We start from the raw sequence: 20,907 nt of genomic DNA on the forward strand, positions 1-20,907 counted from the left end.
CATATCCGAAATATATCTTGACTGTTTAAGATAGTCTGCAATTTTTAATTAACTTATTTGGTCTACTTGTTTATTGTCTGCCTTCCCCCACTAAAATAAAACTCTTTTTGCTCTCTGCTGGATCCCCAAGTCACTGGGCTTGGCACAATGTATACGTTCAATAAATATAAGTCAATTATTGAATGATGGATGGACACACATCTGTTTAGCAAGGTTAGATGCCTTGTTGTGACGTGTTAATTTTATCTCAAAAAGGATATTGACCCATATAGGGCAGTAGTGTCTCTAGTTTTCAGCACCTTCTATTACCACATTAATCAAGTGAGATAAAGTTTATATTTTTTTATCTTGTAATTTAAAACTATAAATCTCCATATAAAGGAAACATATTTGATCATTCATTAGTCATAACTTGACTGTTTTCCAAAGTAATTTAGGGTGATCATGAAAGGAATTATCATGAACAAAAACAATAGCAATGGCAATGTTAACATCACTTAAAACTCTTGCCAAATAGTGATGTTTTCTTGAATCCCACTGTTGGGGCTTTGGGTGTGACCATGTTTAATGCAATGGGTAAAGCCGGACTACAGAGTTGAACAAACACAATTTCCACCCTGGCTCAGCCTCTTATCAGCTGTGTAAAGCTGACTGTGTTCCTCCACCTCTGTAGGCTTACTGTCCCCATCTGCTAAATGAATCAGTCTCATAGGGCTAGTGTGTGGATTCAAATCTCATGCAAGGAAATATTCATTATTGTGCCCAACATATCATCATTATGTAAGTTAACTTTTGCTGTGTAACAAGGCACTCCCCAAACATAGTGACCTTTACAACAATCATTTATTTAGCTCATGTTTCTGTGAATTGGCTGGGTGGTTCTCCTCGTCTGGATGAACTGATCTTTGCTAGACTCTCTCATATATCTATGATGGCAGGTAGACTAGCCCCTGGATGATCTAGGATATAGGATGGACTCACTATGCGTCTGCCTGTTGGCAGGCTGTTGGCAAAGGTGACAGGAGTGACTGGGCCATGGTCTCTCATCCTCCAGCAAGCCAGCTCTGGCTTCTCCACATGGTAGTTGTCTCAGAATTCCCAAAAGCAGCAGGAGAGAGCAAGCTCCAACACACAAGATTTCACTTGCAACACGTTTACTAAATTCCCATTGGTTAAGCAAACCACAAGACTGGCCTGGAATTAATGAAAGAAATAATTTATGGCCATTTTTTTAGTCTACCACAGTCATCCTTATCGCCTTCATCATAAAAACCAATATCTGTTGAGCATTTACTAAGTGGCTGTTCCAATCATGTTACTATGTTTATCAAAGCTTGTAATTCTTGGGGCTTCCCTGGTGGCACAGTGGTTAAGAATCTGCCTGCCAATGCAGGGGACATGAGTTCGAGCCCTGGTCCGTGAAGATCCCACATGCCACAGAGCAGCTAAGCCCGCAAGCCACAACTACTGAAGCCCGCGGGCCTAGAGCCCATGCTCGCCCGCGAGCCACAACTACTGAAGCCCATGGGCCCAGAGCCCATGCTCTGCAACAAGAGAAGCCACTGCAGTGAGAAGCCCAAGCACCAGAACAAAGAGCAGCCCCCGCTCGAAGCAACTAGAGAAAGCCCGTGCGCCACAACGAAGACCAAACACAGCCAAAAATAAATAAATTTTTTTTAAAAAGCTTGTAATTCTTACCACAACTTTATGGGGCAGCTACTATTATATGCCCCTATTGGAGAAAAGCATACTGAGGCACAGAATGGGAAAGCAAATTATACAAAGTCACACAGCTGGGAAGCAGAGGAGCTAGGACTCAAACCAGCACTCTAGAACAACACTCATAATTACTGTTTTATACTGCCTCCTCTTCCCATTCTATGTATATGGGATTTTCCACAATTGCTTCTTTTTTTTAACTGGATGATCTAATAAGAGGTTATAGCCTATTTTTAACATGTACCCTGAGCACTGCCATATCTACCACCACTTCATCCATATTTCAGCATTTTTCCAACAAGCACTTTGAATTCAGTTCATCCAGTATTGATATGAATGACATGCTTTAGTCCAGATGGTGGTAGAACCTTAGCTATCTTTCTGATTCTTCGTGGATGGGGTGTTAGCAGTAGTGATGGCAGCTCAGAGCTTTATTCTGGGAGCTCTTCCTCTCTTATTTCTTCAGACAAGTTTGAGGGCTTGGAAACAGCTGATAGCAATGCTGAACAATTACTTAATATATACATAACATTTATATATGTTGGAGGTGAGCTGCAGCAGCCCTTAAGAGTAGAGGCCATGGCTTTCTCTCTGTATTCTCAGAAACCAGCACAGGCAAGAGCACACAGAGGACAGATTGGAGGAGCTCAGTACAGGTTTATTGTATGTATCTACCTCCATATCGATATTCCATTAAAGCAAGTGTCACAAACACATATACTAATGGTGACCAGATAATTGGCCAGGTATGCTCACTAGAGAGTGATGGGGACTGACACTAACCTGAGAACTCATGGAAATGCTCAGTGTTGCCAGATTGTTCCATTTTTCAGATGATGCTCTAACTTCAGATGTGTATATAAACTTTCCTGATTTTAAAACGGTGTGTGTCAAATGAAGCAGGTCCCTTGGGTGAACCTGGCCCACGGCTCACCAGCCAATTGTTGACCCCCTACATTAGACGCTTGTTGGCATCTCTCTGTTGTATCACAGCTGTCCTAAGGGCCTGAGGAGGAAACCTTTAATAAGAATAAGGCAGGGGCTTCCCTGGTGGTGCAGTGGTTAAGAATCCGCCTGCCAATGTGGGGGACACGGGTTTGATCCCTGGTCCAGGAAGATCCCACATGCTGCGGAGCAGCTAAGCCCATGCACCACAACTACTGAGCCTGCGTGCCACAACTACTGAAGCCTGCGCGCCTAGAGTCTGTGCTTCACAACAGGAGAGGCTACCGCCATGAGACGCCCACGCACCGCAACGGAGAGTAGCCCCCGCTCACCGCAACTAGAGAAAGCCCGTGCAGCAGCAAAGACCCAACACAGCCAAAAATTAATTAATTAATTTAAAAAAATAAGTATAAGGCAAAGATGGAGCACTGAAATGATAAGAGAGGCAGGACTTCGAGAAAGCTGGGTGATGGTCTATTTCAGAGATTCCACAGAGGTCAAGGACATGAGAATAAGAAACGGCCATTAGATTAGAGCAAATTATTCCATACAGTGCTGCATTCGCAGGCTATGTTCTTTAACAAAAATCCATGGTCAGATAACATGAGAAATACTCAAAACATTCAGTTCAACAAAATAAAATAGATTTCTTTACTCTGACCCTTTTAATTGTTGTTAATATTTTAATAAGCAATGTAAGTCTTCAAAAGTAGAAATACATACTGAGTTTTTCAAACTTCCATGATCAAGGAGTCCTTATTTCATGCAGTTCATCTAGGTCTAATGATTTGAGGAAGACACTTTGGGAAAGATCGATAAGGGACTGAATGAGACATTGGGACTCTCTGAAGGCATGGGATAGAATCTGGAACACATCGGGTAATGAGTGTGGCCATAATGAGCCAACGGAGCAGCTTGGCAAGTAAAGAAAGTGGGTCAACACATTGGCAACTAGGAACCAACAGCATGTTAGTCTTTGTAAAATAAAACCTTTTTAGGGTCATTCCTCTGCTGAAAACAAACAAATAGACAAGCAAAAAAGTGAACGGTTTCCCACCGCTGATGGATTAAACCTCTTTGCTTGACATTCAAGGCTCTCCTCTATCAGGCCAACTGACCTTTCCAGTTTCCCAGTTATTTCCCTACACTCACTCCCTGCTCTTAATACCTGCTCTGCGCACTGTCCTTAGGACACATTCACTGTTCCAGCCTCTTCACCTTTACTTACCATGTGAGTTGCCTCCCCCAGCTGCCCCAGTTAGAGCCATGCCTGTCTTCCAAGGCACAGCTTAAATCTTCTTTCCCTCTGAATCCTTCTTTAGCTATCAAATCTCACAGTGGGTTCTTTTCCCTGAATGTTTAGAACATTTACTTCTGAAGGACTGTCTCGAGAGTTAGTGTGTTGGGGATCGCCTGTATGATTTGGAGCTGAGAGAAGAAAATCACATCCTGAGCTCTGCAGCTCTCTACCCGCATTTGTCCTCACAATACACCCAAATAAGGTTAGGAGGATATTATCCAGCAGCACCTAAGAGCAAGGGTATAACCCCATCACAGTGAATTTCATCAACTGTGCTCTGTTGTTAAACGGCCACCTGCTGATCCTTGAGGATAGAGTCTGTTCTCTTCTTGCTCAATAGTAATGGGTGCCATTTCTAGACACTAGACTGAGCACTTTATATGTATTGTCAGGGTGAATCCCACACCATCTCTAAGAAGGGGCAATTAGTATCCTCTCTGGCTGGTCAAGGCATCCCATATACCTGACCCCAAACCTGGGCTATTTCTGTCCCAGCACACCATCTCTGTGGCCACACTGGCCACCAGAAATTTAATGACAGAGAATTAAAGCTAAAGAATCTGCAGTCTGCCTTCAAGTAGCAAGTATATACCAGTAGGCAGAGGAAGGCTGAGTAGAACTCTAGTTAGGGTGTCAGCACAGTTTGAATATCAGGGGGAATTCTGGGTACATTCTAGGGTCTCACAAGGACTCAGCACAGCTCAACAGGGGTCATTTTGAGTACCCAAGGGCTCTAGTTAAGGTGAGATTTGGAGTGTGCAGCATCACAAGGGTGCATGCAGGGTCTGGAGGGCATACAAGGGTCTTCCCTTCCCTGGCCACTCACTGGTGTCAACGGAGGGGGCAACCTTAATTTCCACCCCACTATGAGCTTTTTGCTTATCTGTCTTCCTTATTAACTGTGAACTCTTTGAGGGGAGAAGCTGTCTTACTTACCCAGGTCTGACACATAACTGGTATATAAACATTGATATAATGAATGAATGACAAGTCAACCAAGGCAAGATGCTCAAAGTGACATGATGGAGACAACACGATACAGTAAAACCTTTATTCCACCATCGGAAAGCTGGATTAACTCACCCCATGTTATCGGTCTTCCCTGTCACTTATACACTACCCAGAAGGCTCTGGCTTCCCAGAGACCTTGACAAAACCCCAAACCTCCCAGAAATAATGTCAAACCTCATAATTTTCAGGTCTCATCTTCTAAATTAGATTGTGAAATCCTGTAGCACAAGAGGTGTGTTACTCTTTGTACATGCCCCACATCTTTTATCTCAGTGCTTCTCGCAGAACAGATCTATATAAATGCCTGTTGAACGACTGTATTGGAATGGATTGGAATTATGGCTGGGAGACTGTCCTAATAATCCAACCTCCTTGAGATAATTCTTGGTGAATTCAGATGATGAGGGAAAGAGGAAATCAGGATAGTGGCAGAGACAGAAGGAAAGACAGAGGAGGAAAAGCGGGCAGGATCTGTCAACTCATTGGATATGGAAGAAGTATTCAAAGACTTTGATCCAAGGTGACAGATTGAAGGATTACGCCCGAGAGAGAAATGTAGATGTTCTCCTGTCCCTTAACCGTCTCATCCTTACTTCATTTTGAGCATGGAGGGAAGATTCCTCATGAATCAGTCTGCAGTGTTCCTTGGAGATAGATCTGGGAGAGTCACTCAGGAGGATCCAGGAGGACAAAAAGGAAAGGTTTGCCCTTGTCCCGCTAGACAAGCTTTATTCTGCTGAGGAGGAGAAGAAATTTGAGCTGAATATATTTTTGGTTCGTACAAGTTGCAAGTGCTCTGTTTGATAGCAAGTTTGTTTGAATGGCCCATTTCATAACTACACATAGTTTTCCCAAATAAATGGTGTCTGTAGAATGTTCAGGTTAATGCATGAGTCCAGTGTTCACGAGTGTTTGCGCTTAGAGCGACTGAGCCTTCTTTCTTAATAAGTCATCTTGGCATTTTGTCAACAAGTTAATTTGCTTTTCTAAGAAACTAGATTAATACTTCCTGTACTTTGTGCTATTCACAGATCTACAGTGCAGTGAGAAGGGGAGAAGAAACAGAAGAGACAATTAGATCTCTTCTCCATTTCTTCACAAAGCTCCCAGCCTCTGAGACAGCCCATGAAAGGATTAGCATTGGTCCGTGCTTAAAGCAATGTGTCCAAGACACTGTTTGTGAGTATCGTGCCACCCTCCAAAGGACTTCCATATCTCAGTACATCACCGGCTCTCTGCTAGAAGCCACCACATCTTTAGGAGCAAGAAGTAGCCTTCTCAGTTCTTTTGGAGGATCCACCGGACGAATGATGCTGAAAGGTAATGTCTGAAATTTCACTTTTAACTTTTCATCTTTGAATGCAGAAAAGAATCTAAGTTAACATTTATTGCATCTCCTGATGGAAAATTGAGTCCACGTATCAGCAACTTTAAGAAAAGATAGCTGCTTTAAGAGAATATATAAAAAGATAGTCCTCTATCAAAATCCCTTAAGGTATAAACATTCCAAATAATAAGCATTAAGATATTGAAATTTCTTTTTCAAAAATAGCTAAAAGGCTATCTTTAATTTTTCTAAGTTATCCAGATAGGTGGTTTCTCCTAGTGGTATTCTATGACAGATGTCAATTATTGTAAAAAAAAGTCTTATAAACAAGTGTAGTCACGTGGCCACAGTGAAAACCAACCGTTTCATTCAAAACAGAGTGGAATATAGTTCTCGTTTCTACACAGAATCAATAGGTTCATGTTGAGCAGCAGAGCTAAAGGCCATCTTCCAGTGACTCCCATCTTAAAAGATAAGATAGGTCTCCTGCTGAAAAATGAAAGCCAATGGAAAATGGGATCAGAACTTCCCAGCGACTTCCCACAAGTAGCAGAAAGGCAAGTCAGAGATGGCAGTGCACCAGAGAACCTAGGAGATTTGTGCACTGCACAGCTGTCACCACCCGCTTGGCAGTCCTCCCTGGCAGGAAGCTGCCAGCCAGACGGGGACCACGCAGAGCAGCATTCCACTGCCTGGGGGCTGCCAAGAGCTCAATCTGACATCCGGCCACTTCTCTCAAGGAGAGCAGCTCCTGTCCCTCCACAGCAAGCCCCAGACCTGCGATTATCAGGCCAGTGGCCTCCCTCCTTGATCCTCAACCTCCCCACTCCCAACACCCCTTGGGCGAGCCCTAGAGGGGGTTCACCTGAGTGGGTGCCATGTTGATTTGTTTTCTAGAGTCACCTTCACTTTTGTGGATTGGTTATAAAGAATGAATGAAGAAAAACACAAAATGTGGGACAACTAATCCAAGAGACTAAAGAGGAGACACTTGGTTTCATATGTGTTTCATTCATTCAGCATATGTTTTTTGAGCCCCTCCTAGGTGCTGGGTAGGGAACAAAACATAGCCCCTGCTCCCGAGGAACTTGCAGTCTCTAAGTAGTAGGCAGTTTCCCCTATACATAGGATTCAAGATTTCCCTACTCTAATGCGGCTCCTGGTAACTGCCCAGCTTACATTCTCCATCAATGCTCTTCCTGGGAATTTGGGCTGAGATTAGCATGTAGAGTTGGCATTGCTTCAGTGCTTGTGACTCTATGTGAGGACCTTATCCTGTGAGTTAATCAAGCTGTGTTGATCAGATACCCACTCTGTGCCCAGCAGTGTGTAGGTGTTATGGGAGATCCTAATAAAGTACAAGTGAATTTACTCCCCTTTAGGTTGTTTATGACCCTAATGAGGAGGCCACATTTGCATGCACCAAGTGTTCAAAGAACAGACTGCAGAGAGTTAAATGCCAAATAATGTGGAAGTGGCTCTAAGTGTTCAAAGAGTTTGGAGACAGAGTTAATGTTCCATGTGACAAATGGCCTGGCCGCAAACAAACAGAAGTCAATAAAAGCCACTTTGTTTCTCCCCCATTAATTGCAAAAGGGCAGATCTCCAGGCTCCCCAACCAAGGCAGGCTGCCTCCAGTCTTACACAGACCTTTGCGGAGAAAAAAGGAGGCCACTGGTTAAGGTGTCTGTTGCCCTGATAATAACTTGATCTCAATTGCTCTTTGCCTGTCTGTATTCAGATCAGAACTCCTATCAGCATTTCCATCTCTGAGACTCCTTGGATCATCAGCTAATATGTTATCTTTAAATGGGGGTTTTATGCAAGAGTTGGGAGTTTCTTTTACTTTCTGTTTTGCAGCTCTTTAATGGCTTCTGATATCCCTCTGTTAGTAGCTTCTGCTGAATAATACAATTAGCCAGTTGGCTTCAGCTCCAAGCTAATTTCTATAGCTCTGACTTGCTCTCTTGGAAAACTTTTTCAACTTCAGTGCCCACTCCCCTGGGGTTTTCAAAGTCTATATGTGCCACAGTGAAACATACATTTCTTTAACATGCAGTGAGAGATAATGTGTCAAAAAAAAAACCACACATGGCTGTTCAAAGTCATGGAGTGTTTATGGAACCTATAGGTTCAGCATACTGACTAGTTGAGTCCAGCTCTGTTGGTCGTATACTCCAGCAGGGGGTCTAGAGGATATGCTTGGCTGCTGTGCAGTGCTTTTCTGCTTGTTTTATTGTTCAGTGTGTGTCCTGTGGCATTGAGTAGGCCAACAACTTTCAGCTGTCTGTCACCAATGAAAATCTGTGGGAAGTGTGTAACGCACTCAGTCCCCAGTTTATAAATGACTTGTGTTCCAGAAGTTCATTTCTCAGGAGCTGTGTGGAACTTAGAATGCCCTCCTGGAGAATCAGTATTAAACGTTGTGATTTGGTTCCCAGACTCTAGTCCTCAAAAACCCCTTTAACCCATAACACAGCTGAAATCTACACACTTCCCATGGAACAAAGAGAAAAACACAATTATTAGAATACTGAGAATCAGCCTCCAGGAAAAGCAATACAAGTGAGTTAAAAGACATTTCTTGTTGAGGGGAAATAATTTTAATTAAGATGAGTAGAGTTAAATTGAAACTTTTATGGAGCTTTTGTAAAGAACTTTGGGCCATTTCAGAGATTTTAGATGTTGGCATCTGTAGTTCTGTTGTTATAGTTAATTATCTTTTGAAACTCATATCTAACATGGAAGATTCAGAAAATTATTATCCCAGTAAGTTTTATTTCTTTTCTTTTAATGAGAGACTTATAAATGGAATGAAGAAGGGGAAAGGAGGGCAGGGCAGGGTTTATAATTTTTTTCCCAGAGGGAAAGGATAAGAAAGAGGGTCAAAAAGAATGACTTCTTCCATGAGAGAGATCACATTTGAAGTGGATTAAATGGAGTTGGAAAAGGTAGAAAAAAAGGAAGAGGGCAAAAGACAAATGCTGTATGATTCCTTTTATATGGGGCACTTAGAATAATCAAAATCATAGAGACAGAGTAGAATTGTGGTTGCCAGGGGCTGGTGTGGGGTGGGTATGGGTGGGGAGTTACTGTTAATGGGTACAGAGTTTCAGTTTTGCAAGATGAAAAGAGTTTTAGAGATGGATTGTTGGTGATGGTGGCATAACATTATGAATGCACTCATTACCACTCAACTATATTAAAAATGGTAAGGATGCTGAAGTTTTTGTTATATGTGTTTTACCACATACACACACACACACACAAAAGAACTGAAGAATTTAAAAAGGAGGAGGAACATGTTCTGTAGGTCTTTGGTATCAGGTCCATTAAGATGTTAGAAAGAACCGAAAAAGAAAAAGAAATATGAAGACAGCTTTTCACGTGACCTGCAGGTGCCCCAAGTCAACTTGTCTCCTGGAAGTGGTTATGATTACAAGATGAGGGTTGGAGCCGCCCATAGTAGGTGAGAATAGGAGGAGAAAATGTGCAACCCGTTCTTCATTATTCACAGGGCATTCACAAGTCAGGAATCGGTAACTTAAGTGTTGATTAGTCAGAGTTCTGCAGCCTTGCAGCTTTACCACAGTCTACAGGATTCTGCTAACTCTCTGAAATCTCCATCAGCTTGCACACCTCCAGTGGTACACGTGGCTCTAGAAAAACAGCCAACAGTCAGTACATTCCTGGTTTTCTGCCTGCAGGACCAATGAGGATGGTCCATCTACTAAGTGGAAAGTTTGCCAAATAATGAGAAACATTTTCTGATATGAAGCATCGAAAAGCAAGGGTATGCCCTTGATTACAAGGATGTACTGTCTCAAAATGGAAAATGGAGAGCTTACACCAGGGACTGTGTAAGGACTGTCAGGGACTTCCACTAGTTGAGTACAATCAAGATCTTTCGACTTCCCATCTGGTTCCCCTTCTCTTCCTTCCCATTAACCTTGTTAGAATCCCAGGACCAACTCTGTATAGCAGTGGCAGCCTAAAGAATTATTAACTTCAATAATCAGGAATACATTTTCTAAATCCACCTGCTGTTGTTTCTTTTTTTCCATTGTACTCCCTACTAAAAATTACAAAATCACAATAAAGTAAAAAGCGAGAGAAAAGAATAAGATAATTGATAGTAATGTAAAGCACTGAAATAGCAAAAGTAAAAAAAGTAGTGAGAAGGGGAGGACTTTTCAATATAAGGAGGCTAAATGTTTTCAAATGTGCATATTGTATCAGCCAATATAATAAATTTAGTACATTAAACTCAATTTTTCCTTCTCAAATTGTTCCTAAGTAAGTCTGTAAATTAAAGGATTAAATATTTATATATTATCAGGACAAAGCATAGTTACCCATATTTAAATTATGTAGTAGACAGTGCTCATTTTTAACCAGTTTGGGTATGTGTAGGTATAGAATAGCTATTAATAAATAAAGCTATCCATCATATATAGACTATAAATAGAATATCAATATGAAAACAAAAACTGCCCTACAGATGTAATATTCTTATTTGAAAATGGGGGATACTCTGTTTCTGATAGAAAGGTCTAATAAATTTTCAACTTATTTTCTTCTACTGCAATAAGTATGTTCTATTTGTGTCTTCTTCTAAAGTAAATGCCTTTGAGTATAAAAATAAGACGTCCTAATAGGAGTACACACACACACATTTGAGCTATGTGCTTGTACCTCATAAATAATTTAGTTTATTAAGGCTGTCCTGGTTGACTTCCTCATAATCAAAACAATTACCCTTTACATGCCTACCAGGCAGGGGAAGGCATGTCCATAGTTCTAATTCCAAGATTTAAGTGTATTTAAAGAAATCCTCTGACTTACTAGTTTTGTGACCTTGAAATTATTCCTTTATGTTAAAGTATGCTTTAATGTAACTTGGGGTATGTTTTTGTGCCAGTTAATCAACTAAAAAGTGTTCATTCACTGCCCACTATGGCCTAGGGCCGTGTCACCTCTGGGAAGAATGTGAAAGATCACATCTGGAAGCCTTCAACTTGTAAAATAATATTTCTCACTCCAGAGAAGATGTAATATTAGGTTTCAGGTCTACTGAGGTAGCCCTTACTACCCCTCAAAAGATTCATAAAGTGCAAGGCTAGTCAGTTGATGGTGGGGTCTGTAGCTCACTGGGCTGGGAAGTTTGGTAGGCACAAGACAAAAGCCCTCTGCCTTGGAACACAGGTGGCCAGGTGTCATCCAGGAGTGTGACTCCATGTCGAGACGTACCTAAACATGCTCAGGTGTGACTGAGGAGTGTGACTCCACACCCATGCTTATAACCAGGGGGAGCTTCTCCAAAGCTCCAGTGAAGAGCGAAGTTACCTACCTCAGATATTACTGGAGACATGATGCTTCTTGAGTCGAAACAATTGTGTGTCTTTTGGGGGAGAAGGAGGGTGAAGCAGAGGAATTACATTTATTTTTTAAGTTTTTCAAGATGACATCCCCATTACTGATATCTCTGAATTTTTATTTTATTTATTTTTAATTAATTAATTAATTTATTTATTGGCTGAGTTGGGTCTTTGTTGCTGCGCGCGGGCTTTCTCTAGTTGCAGTGAGCGGGGGCTACTCTTCGTTGCGGGCTTCTCATTGCAGTGGCTTCTCCTGTTATGGAGAATGGACTCTAGGCACGCAGGTTTCAGCAGTTGTGGTTCATGGGCTCAGTAGTTGTGGCTCACGGGCTCTAGAGCGCAGGCTCAGGAGTTGTGGCTCACGGGCTTAGTTGCTCCGGCAGCATGTGGGATCTTCCCAGACCAGGTCTCGAACCCATGTCCCCTCCATTGGCAGGCGATTCTTAACCACTGTGCCACCAGGGAAGCCCCTCTCTGAAATTTTAAACTCTTCCATCTGTAAAGAGAAAGTTGGGTAAAGGGAAGGATTAAAATTAGAATTATAGTAATAGTTGTGAGCATTTTTTAGTTCTTGCTTGGTGCCAGGTGTTACTCTGAATGCTTTATATGTGTGATTTCATTGACTAGTCAATGGTCCAGTGAGGGAGGTACTGTCTACTAGGAGACCCAGAGACATGAAGAAACTTGGCTAGGTGTACACAGATAGTCCGTGATAGAGCACTTGAAACCAGACAGCCTGTTGAGTGCTTACTGTGATTCAGGCAGTGCACCAAGCCCTTCATCTGCATTATTTCATTTAGTCCTTATTGTGGGTTGACTTGTGTCCCTTGAAAGAAATATGTTGAAGTTCAAACCCCAGTTCCTACAGATGGGACTTTATTTGGAAATAAGATCTTTACAGATGTAATCGAGTTAAGATGAGGTCGCTTTCAGTTAGAATCGGCCCTAAACCCAGTGACTGGTCTCCTTTATCCAAAGAAGAGATGAAGACAGACCATTCTGGGATGAACACCCATGTGATTATAGAGGCAGAGATTGGAGCGATGCACCTGCAAACCAAGGAATGCTAAGGACTGCCGGCCACCACCGCAGCTAGGAAGAGGCTGGAAAGATTCTGACCAGAGTCCAAGGGCGAGCATGGCCCTGCCAACACTTTGCTTTTGGACTTCTAGCCTCTAGAACTGAGAATAAAGTTGCATTGTTTTAAACCATCCCAGTGGTGGTATTTTGTTACGACAGCACTAAGAAATTAAGACAGTCTTTTTGACAATCCTGTTAGGAAGAAATATTAGCACCAGGAAACTGAAGCTCATAGAGGTTAAGTGACTTGCCCAAGGTCACCCAGATAGTAAGTGTGTACAGCCAACCCAGGTCAAGCTTCTCCAAGGCCTTTGCTCACAGCCGTGCGGGAGACATGTTTGCAGCTCTCCAATGGCACTGTCCATTTCCGCTTTGTTTTAGTTGTTCGGCCCCATCCTCCTCTCCCACAAACACCTTGCCTGGCACAGGACCAGGCACAGAACAGACAGTCCATAAACCTTCGTGGATTCCAGTGGCAGATGTGTTCACAGAATCAAGGAACATGTAATCATTGCTCCTTGCAACACTTAACTGAATGAGATCATTTTAGAACCAAAGAAAGAAAACACTAATTTACCTATAGTTTGCACTAACATATCAGACTCATACAAAATGAAAATACAAATACATTCAGGAAGTTTCCAAGCAGGAACAAAAGCTATATCCAGTGTCTCAAAAGCTACTGTCAGTGCAAGGTGCTGGAATGGTTGCAGAGTTATCTCTGGGGTCTTTCTTGCTCCCTGTCTGAACTCCTCTCCCCTCCTCCTCAGACACTGTTGCCTCTGGGGGTGCAGAGCCCCCCTAACTGTATCAGCCCATTCACTCCTAGCTTACTACCCCATTAAAAACACAATCTCCTGTTCTTTCTGCAGTGGACCCCAGCTGGGCTTTGTGAAGAGAGAGGTCTGCTAGGTTGGAATAGAGACCTGGGGTGTTGACTGATAAGGGAAACTCCTCTGGGAGGGCCAAGGACAGATAGGGGAGCTGATGGTAACTGGCAGAGGGAACGGGGCACCCAGGTGTAAAGGCATGAGACAGGAAAAGGCACGGTGTGTTCAGGGACTGCTGGTCTACCAGGCTGTTCTGGCCAAATCTTGGGGCATGCAGGGAGTAAGTAGGAAGGCATGAGCTGGGCTGGGGGAGAAAATACGTCTCCATGGGATTGTATTTTATGATAAAGAGCTTGGCTTTTACCTTGTAAGTAATGAGAGACGCTGAAGGGTTCTAAGGAAGCGTGTGATGTGAGCAGACTGTGTTTTTAGAAAGATCCATCTGGCTGCAGTGTCGGGTGGGGCTGCTCAGAGTGTCACCCTTAGCCCACCTGCATCAGAATTGCCCAGCCTGAGTGTCCAAAGTATAGCTTCCTGGGCTTCACCCCCAAACCTACCGAATTAGGGTCTCTGATACTTCAGGTGAGTATGTTTGGTGTGGAAGGTGGATGGAAGGAAAGAGCGGTGAGAACTGGAGGCATTTAGGAGGCTGTTGCTAAGGCAAGGTAGGGTGCTGCTGGCACATTTAGTAATTGGTAAAAATTACGAAAAGGCCCCCTCCTCACTCTCTGCAGGGTGATGCAGGCTCATACCCACACATATCATTTAGTGCACAGCATGCAGGCTGGATCTCGGACCTCCCCTCCACTCGGGTAAGGACTTTTGTGCAGTGCACAGACTGTTCACTGTACCAAAGAGTCGAAATCCTTGGGAAGCAGCAGAGGGGTGTAAGTAAGAAGTAGAATTAATAGAATGTGGAGACTGAATGGGTGTAGTGGGGTTAAACGGAGTTAGGTTTAAGATGACCATGAATTTATCTTTAAAAAAATAATTTCAAATCCTTCCATCGTGTTACTAATGGCAAAAATTAATAGAATTATTGGATCATATGCCCATCCATCCTTCCTATTGCTTTAAGAAATCAAGAAATTAAGGGTTGGTTAAATCCTAACGTTGAATTCAGAAAGATGGTTGGTGAGGACAGCAACCCAGTCACTTGGAGTTCCTCTGTTTGAGCTGATCATAAAAATGTCAAGTCCTAGTTACAGAAACTCAGAGTGGGCCATATTCCTGAAACTCATTTTGCAAGATAGTTACTTGAAACTCTTTACCCAAAGAAACAACAGTAACTGGATTCCAAGCCTTCCTCCCAAAGCTTGCATACCACGTATAAAACTGAATTCATAACTATTTTAAATCAAAAAGTCCTAAAGGTGACTTTTCAACGTTAGTAAGTAAATGTTTTCCCAAAACAAACTGGAATAAGAAATCGCTGCATTACTGTTGGTGGGAATGTGAATTGATGTAGCCACTGTGGAGAACAGTATGGAGGTTCCTTAAAAAACTAAAAGTAGAACTACTATACGACCCAGCAATCCCACTACTGGGCATATACCCTGAGAAAACCATCATTCAAAAAGAATCATGTACCAAAATGTTCACTGCAGCTCTATTTACAATAGCCAGGACATAGAAGCAACCTAAGTGTCCATCAACAGATGAATGGATAAAGAAGATGTGGCACATATATACAATGGAATATTACTCAGCCATAAAAAGGAACGAAACTGAGTTATTTGTAGTGAGGTGGATGGACCTAGAGACTGTCATACAGAATGAAGTAAGTCAGAAAGAGGAAAACAAATACTGTATGCTAACACATATATATGGAATCTAAAAAAAATAAATGGTCATGAAGAACTTAGGGGCAAGACGGGAATAAAGATGCAGACCTACTAGAGAATGGACTTGAGGATATGGGGAGGGGGAAGGGTAAGCTGGGGCAAAGTGAGAGAGTGACATGGACATATATACACTACCAAACGTAAAATAGATAGCTAGTGGGAAGCAGCCGCATAGCATAGGGAGATCAGCTCGGTGCTTTGTGACCACCTAGAGGGGTGGGATAGGGAGGGTGGGAGGGAGATGCAAAAGGGAGGAGATATGGGGATGTGTGTATATGTATAACTGATTCACTTTTTTATAAAGCAGAAACTAACACACCATTTTAAAGCAATTATACTCCAATAAAGATGTTAAAAAAAAGAAAAGAAATCACCACATTGATCCCGAAAGAGGAAGGTTTAGAGAAGGATAAAGAGCAGATGAATAACCTTGGGGGAGTTAAGAAATACATTTAAATTGAAATGTAAAGAGAGAAGATTAATAATAGTATTTAAAGCTGAAACATACAGTTACCAATAGGAAAATAAAACTAAAAAAATATAACTTGCAGTAATGGGGAGAATGGGCCAAATTCCTCATCTTTCATCGAGGTGATTAAATGTATTCTTCTTGGGCTTCCCTGGTGGCGCAGTGGTTGAGAGTCTGCCTGCCGATGCAGGGGACACAGGTTCGTGCCCCAATCCGGGAAGATCCCACATGCCTCTGAGCGGCTGGGCCCGTGAGCCATGGCCGCTGAGCCTGCGCGTCCGGAGCCTGTGCTCCACAACGAGAGAGGCCACAACAGTGAGAGGCCCGCGTACCGCAAAAAAAAAAAAAAGTATTCTTCTTGAAAGGGAAGAGAATATATATTTTTAAATGGGATGAAAATCTTTTTTACAGTTAGGAGATAACTGCCAATGAATAGACAGAATCATGCAAAAATGGTTACCTCCAAGAGAGGCCTCTTACTTGTCACCTCCTATCCATCCTTACTATTTGAATGTTAATTTCCATGTACACCTACTACATGAGTGACGTTTAAAAAGAGGCATTTGGAACCTGTGTGAAGACTGATGGATTCAAGCCGCTTGTTTCCAATGGTATTGTTTTCTGCAGCCATAATGAAGACCATTTGGGGCTCACATTCAAATGAGAAGGGGGACAGAGGCTTTGTTGAAGCAAGCAGAGAGAGGGGCTCAGAATCAATAAGACAAGTATTATCTGGGGCTCTCTTTGTCCTGTAGGACTCTCAGCCTCTGAATTGCTTCATGGTTAAAAGATATGAACAGGAGCATCATTCTGTCTTTTGTTCGAGTCTTGACTTCAACACTGTGTCATCTTGAATAGGTGACTTTTCCTTTCTAGGCTTCAGTGTCTGCCACCTTAAAGCAGGAATAAGAGCAACAACCTCACAGAGTTGTTCTGAGGATTAAATGAGATAATGTATATGAAGAACTTAGCGTAGTATCTGGCATCTAATTTGTGTTCAGTAAATGTTACAGTGATGATGTGATGCTGAGGGTGATGATGGTGGTAATGATGATTGCTGCCACCCTTTGCCAACACTGTGAAATGCCAGCCCTCCACTGTTCTTATTTTTTTTTTAATTTTTATTGGCATATAGTTTATTTACAATGTGCTAGTTTGAGGTGTACAGCAAAGTGAATCAGTACATATGCACATTCTTTTTTTTTTTAATTCTTTTCCCATATAGGCCCTTAGAGAGTATTGAGTAGAGTTCCCTGTGCTATACAGCAGGTTCTTATTAGTTATCTATTTTATATATAGTAGTGCGTCTATGTCAATCCCAATCTCCCAATTTATCTTTCCCCCGTACCCCCCCTCCCACCGCCACCTTATCCCCTGGTAGCCGTAAGTCTCTGCTCTTAGCCAGGTCTCCCTGGCTATGGGCTCAGAGAAGTAGCATCTTACGGGACACTTGAAAGGAGGTATCTAGAGGCTGGAGGCTGCCCCTCTGTATGGTTTGCCTTAGGACTCATGCATCAGGCCACTCATTAATTCATTTAACAAATATTTGTCGAGCATCTTCTATGTGCCAAGCACGGTGTTAGGCCCTGAGGATAAAACAGTGAATAAGACAAAGTCACCTGATGGTGGAGGAGATGGACAGGTATACATGCAATTTTAGGACCGTAAATAAATGCTGTAGTTGAGATAAGAACAGGATGTAGGGGCTCAGAGGGAAGTCCCTGTACCATCTTGAGTGAAGTCTGAGGTTTCTAAAACCATTTTAGAGCCTGGAGAAATGTGAATATCTATTTAACCAAGGAAAACAAGCCCTCACCTATATTATGATGCTTCTGTTGTTTCAGCTTCATTCTCTGATGATATCATCTCTCTTCCCTCCAGAGTAGAAAAGATGCTAAGCATTTATTCCTGGGATTGGGCACCATGTCTACTAAGATTGGTATAAAATTTAGTGTTCAAGTTAGAATTTGTACATTTTTATGAAGATGGATGGATTACTCTTTACAATAAAATTAAATGAGATTTTTTTCAGTACGTGTACCTAATCCTCTTGAGTGTTTTAAATTGTTTAACGAACAAAAACCTCATTTAAATGAGCTATGAAAATTCTTGTCCATGGGAACATTTATAGAACATAATGGAAAATGCTTATAATTTGTTTATAATAACATGTGGGTCAGTAGCAAATATTTAAGAGGAAAAAAAGAGAAGATCTCAGGATAGTCTGAGTCATTATTTAAACTTCTGTCAGAATTGAGTCTTAAAACCAAGAAACTTAACTAGTACAGTTAAAGTAGTAAGAGGGTATTTTAAGAGTGTTTAGTTTTCAATGGACTAAATTCTAACAGAAGATTCTACCATCTTCTGGAAGGTCTAAAATGTTTTGCCAACTGGAAATATGTACATATTTGGTATTTTAAGTCTTTTAGCTCTGTATTTCATTATAACAACAAACTTTTTAGAGAACAATTTCTATAATATTAATCCCATAAATGATTCTATGATAGCCTGAACAAATGGATGCTTCAACCCCTCTGAGGCTCTACCTGTGAATTTTACAGTCACCAGAAACACCCTTGGTAACAGTCGTGGGTCCCCAGTTTATACAGAGAAACACATTTTTACATTAATAAGCAGACATCTAAAATCCATTTCAAGCAGATATTGTGGATGATCTGAGAACATGGAGGGGAACTGAGAGCATAAAAAGTTTCAGAGACTCTGGCAGCTTATAAGATCTGAGCTTATGGACTGCCGACTCTAGAACCAAAACCTTTAACTGGGCTTAGTGGGGCAAACCCAGCATTTGGTCCCAAGTCTGTCTGATTCCCAATCCAAGTTCTTAACCATTAGGAAACCCTCCAATTTTATCTCCCACTCAAATCTCAGCCTGTCCTGAGCATGTGTGTGTGTACATACATGTATAAGTACAACATGGAACCCCCAATTTGAACACAGGTCCGTCTGACTACAAAATTGATCACTTCTCTGTGTACCTGCTGTCTCCTTGACCTAGAGACCTCCAAGGACTTCAAGGCTATTTCAGGCATTCTTTGATATGGGTACCTATGGGGGTGGGTGGAAGGCTTTTCCCTTCTACAGCTGAGTCAGCAGTCATAGCACAGAATCAACCAAACAGGAGAGGAAGTCTCAGAAAATATTTGTTGAGTGAATGAATGAGTAAATGAATACCTGTGCACAACTCTAGGCTAACACACAGTTACCTGTACTAAATAAAACCAGAAGAGCACATTTGAACCCATCTGATTTGAGCCTGTGAGCATCACGAATATCTAAGGTTAACTTACCAGCAATGGCTGTTTTTCAAACATCATTTACAAAAATCATTTGGGCTGGTCCCAGCCCTGCTCAGTATGTGACTAAAGGTATATGGCAGAAGACAGACCATATGAGAGCCACACAAGGCGTATTTGATCTTCATAGGCCTCTGAGCAGGAAAGTCCTGCCCTATCCCACAGTGAGGCAGACAGCCATGGAATGATTTCTCTGTCGTCTGGTTCTGTCACTGCTCTATATGCCCTCATACCCCTGGGCCTGTTGGCAAGTGCTCCTTAGGGCTTTATCTCTGCAAAGTGGACCCACACTGTTGTTGAGAAAAGAGAAAAGGAGTAAAGAGGAGAGGCTCCAGTCTCTGCATTAGCCCTGCTTTGAAGGGTCTGTGGTCTCTTTCCTGAGCAAAGAGATGAGGGCATCTCCATTCCACAGCCCTCACGCTGAGAGAGGAGCCCCTATTTTCTCTCTATCTTTGGGGAAGGCCCTTTTCTCTGTGGTCATCATACCCCAGCACACCAAGAACAGGCTGCTAGTGGTTGAAATTCATTTACCTTGCAAGTATTATTAAACATCTGCACTGCCAGGTATTAAGAATAGAACAGACATTTTCCCTACCCACATGGAGCTTAAAGACCAGTAGGGAATCATGTAATTACAAAAATAAATGACAAGTTGTGGCCATGGTACATGCTACCAGGGAAAGGGCCATGACTGTGTGAGACCCTCTAAAAGGGGGATTAAACCCAGGCAGAGAAGGCAGTGATGTTTCCACTGAGGGCTAAAGGTCCAATAGATATTAACTAAGAGAAGGGGAGCTGGAAGAGTGTTCGAGGCAGAAGTAATCATTTGTGCAAAGGCCCCATGGCAGCCGGGAGTATGGCAAGTTTGAGGTTTGAGTGGAGGGTGGAGATCTGCAGGTTTCCTCAGAAAAGTCAGGAGAACTCTGAGTGACAAAGGCTAACAGGTACTGGGTACTCACTGTGGGCCAGGCACTCTCAGAAGTGTTTTTTTTTTGTTTTGTTTTTTTAATATTATCTAATTTAAGACTTACATTTTTACATGTGAAGAAACTAAGCCACAGAGAGGCAAAACAAACTACCAGATAGTGCAGGGTCTTGTTAAGGGCTCCTGTCTGTATCCCTAGGAGCCATGGAAAACCATCAGAGAGTTTTAAACAGAAGAAGAGACACAATAGGATTTCTCTTTCAAAAGGATGATTCTGACAAAAATCAACTAGAGATGCCCCCACTTACACTGCCTCTCTAGGCCTCTTTACCCCCAAATAAAAATGTTTACATTTAAAACCGTCGAGGCTATTGAATCTGAAAATAAATGATATTCTGAAAGAGAGATGCAGCTTGTATGAGCTGTAGTGCTGTGTGGTTGTTCTGAGGAGGTGGGCAAAGGAGGAATAACCTAGTGACCCAGCTTTCTCTACTTTCTGGGAACTGTATTCCAAGAAGTTTAGAAGACAGGCTATGGTGTGGACTAGAAAGGGGGATTGAAGACACTCCCCCCTGCAGGCCCAGGGGGACTGTTAACACTCCCCCACCCCAAGCCAAACTCACTGAGTGTTGAGTCATAGCAGTGTCTTGCTTTGACCAGGAGAGCAAAAACTCCCTTGTGGGCCAAATTCAGGCTATGTGGCTTTTTCTTTGACAGCTGCAGTATTTTTTTTACATTAGGAAATTTTGCATTAAAATGTGAAGT

The 20,907-nt window shown here is 42.2% G+C and overlaps 1 protein-coding gene across 1 annotated transcript in view; it reads left to right on the top strand.

Annotated features, from left to right (window-relative positions):
• The window catches only part of PLCE1 (phospholipase C epsilon 1), a 317,578-nt gene that overhangs the window by 150,104 nt on the left and 146,567 nt on the right, over window positions 1-20,907 (top strand). The window contains exon 3 of the mRNA XM_004268360.3: window positions 6,007-6,295. Within this exon, the coding sequence (XP_004268408.2) occupies window positions 6,007-6,295 (289 nt within the window). The remainder of the gene's footprint in view (window positions 1-6,006; window positions 6,296-20,907) is intronic.

The sequence above is a fragment of the Orcinus orca genome, chromosome 14 (genome assembly GCF_937001465.1).
Source record: "Orcinus orca chromosome 14, mOrcOrc1.1, whole genome shotgun sequence".
NCBI lineage: Eukaryota > Metazoa > Chordata > Mammalia > Artiodactyla > Delphinidae > Orcinus > Orcinus orca.